General features: G+C 33.4%; 1 protein-coding gene across 1 annotated transcript in view; it reads left to right on the plus strand.

Annotated features, from left to right (window-relative positions):
- LOC106464393 (cystathionine gamma-lyase-like) overlaps positions 1–1450 on the plus strand; it is a 14815-nt gene that overhangs the window by 10129 nt on the left and 3236 nt on the right. The window contains exon 6 of the mRNA XM_022392085.1: positions 75–227. Coding sequence (XP_022247793.1) covers positions 75–227 — 153 coding nt within the window. The remainder of the gene's footprint in view (positions 1–74; positions 228–1450) is intronic.

The raw sequence follows: 1450 nt of genomic DNA on the forward strand, positions 1-1450 counted from the left end.
CCGTTGAATATGAATATGTTTAATGATTTTATGTAAACTATAAATAAAAACAAATATTTCTTAAAACTTGCCAGCTCTTGGTGCTGTACCTTCTCCATTTGACTGTTATTTGGTCAATCGTGGTCTCAAGACGCTTTCTGTTCGGATGGAGAAACACATGCAGAATGGATTGGCCATAGCAATGTTTTTGGAGTCTCACCCACTTGTTCAAAAGTTAATTCATCCAGGTAAGCACGTTACGTTTAATGAAGAACTTATAGCTTGTTTTTTGTTTTGAATTTCGCAAATAGCTACACGAAGGCTATCTGCGCTAGTATAATTTAGCAGTGAAAGACTAGAAAGAAGGTAGCTAGTCATCACCACTCACCGCCAACTTTTTTACCAACGAATAGTGGGATTGACCGTCACATTATAACGGCTCAACGGCTGAAAGGGCGAGCATCTTTGGTGGAAGGGAGATTCGAACCCGCAACTCGCAGATTGCCGGGACAACTTATAACTACTTACACAACCAGAATTTATCCAAAATGAATACATTTAACTATTTCTCTAATCATTATTTTTCCTCTCATCTTAAAAATAAATAAATGATTAAAAGTTGTATAAACAATACAGTAAGGTGAAGTCCCATATGGAATATATTATTTAAAAAAAGAAAAGGAACATTTTGTAATATCTTATTGGAAAAATAGAAAAAAATATGCAATTTGATATCGTCTGCTTTGAATATAATCATAAAGATATACTTAGTTCCTACTTATTTAAATGAAATGTTTTTTACAATCATGCGCACCTCACAATTTTTGTTAATAATTCTATGAACCATTTGAATCGATATTAGGGCTACTATGTTACATAAATGTACCACTTAAAGTTACTACCCCATAAAAGGCACAGCGATAAGTCTGCGGGCTTATAACATATGTACGTAAACGCTTGTGTAGCGTCAGAATTGTTGCGTAAGCTGAAATTTTGAGAAACTCTCCTCACCAGTATAAATTTAACCAACGCGATAAAAAACAGTATCTGTTGTTATAACGATTATGAATCGGGACACTTCAGATATTTGACCAGAAACATTCATAAGTTTGAAACATTACAAACCATTTAACCTCAGTGGATTCACATCGGACATTAGTACTTTTACGAAAACATTACCTAACGTCATCGATGGGAAAAAAATCGGCGTGTGATAAGTGAAGACCACATAGCTAGCTAGCTCCCCATTAAGTGAATTATACCAAAGTCAACTCGAAATTAGCTCTCTCATCATGAACCCTAGATAAGATATCAAGGAAATTCCAGACTAGAATGAAGACTTTATATTGCTTGTATGTTTGTAAACCTTTGCATATAACTTATTGTTTGTAATAACTGTTATTGTAAACTGTATTATTGTTTGTATATTAAAATATATTTGTATATTAAAAAGAAAACTGTGTGTATCAAT

The sequence above is a fragment of the Limulus polyphemus genome, unplaced genomic scaffold (genome assembly GCF_000517525.1).
Source record: "Limulus polyphemus unplaced genomic scaffold, Limulus_polyphemus-2.1.2 Scaffold1638, whole genome shotgun sequence".
Taxonomy (NCBI): domain Eukaryota; kingdom Metazoa; phylum Arthropoda; class Merostomata; order Xiphosura; family Limulidae; genus Limulus; species Limulus polyphemus.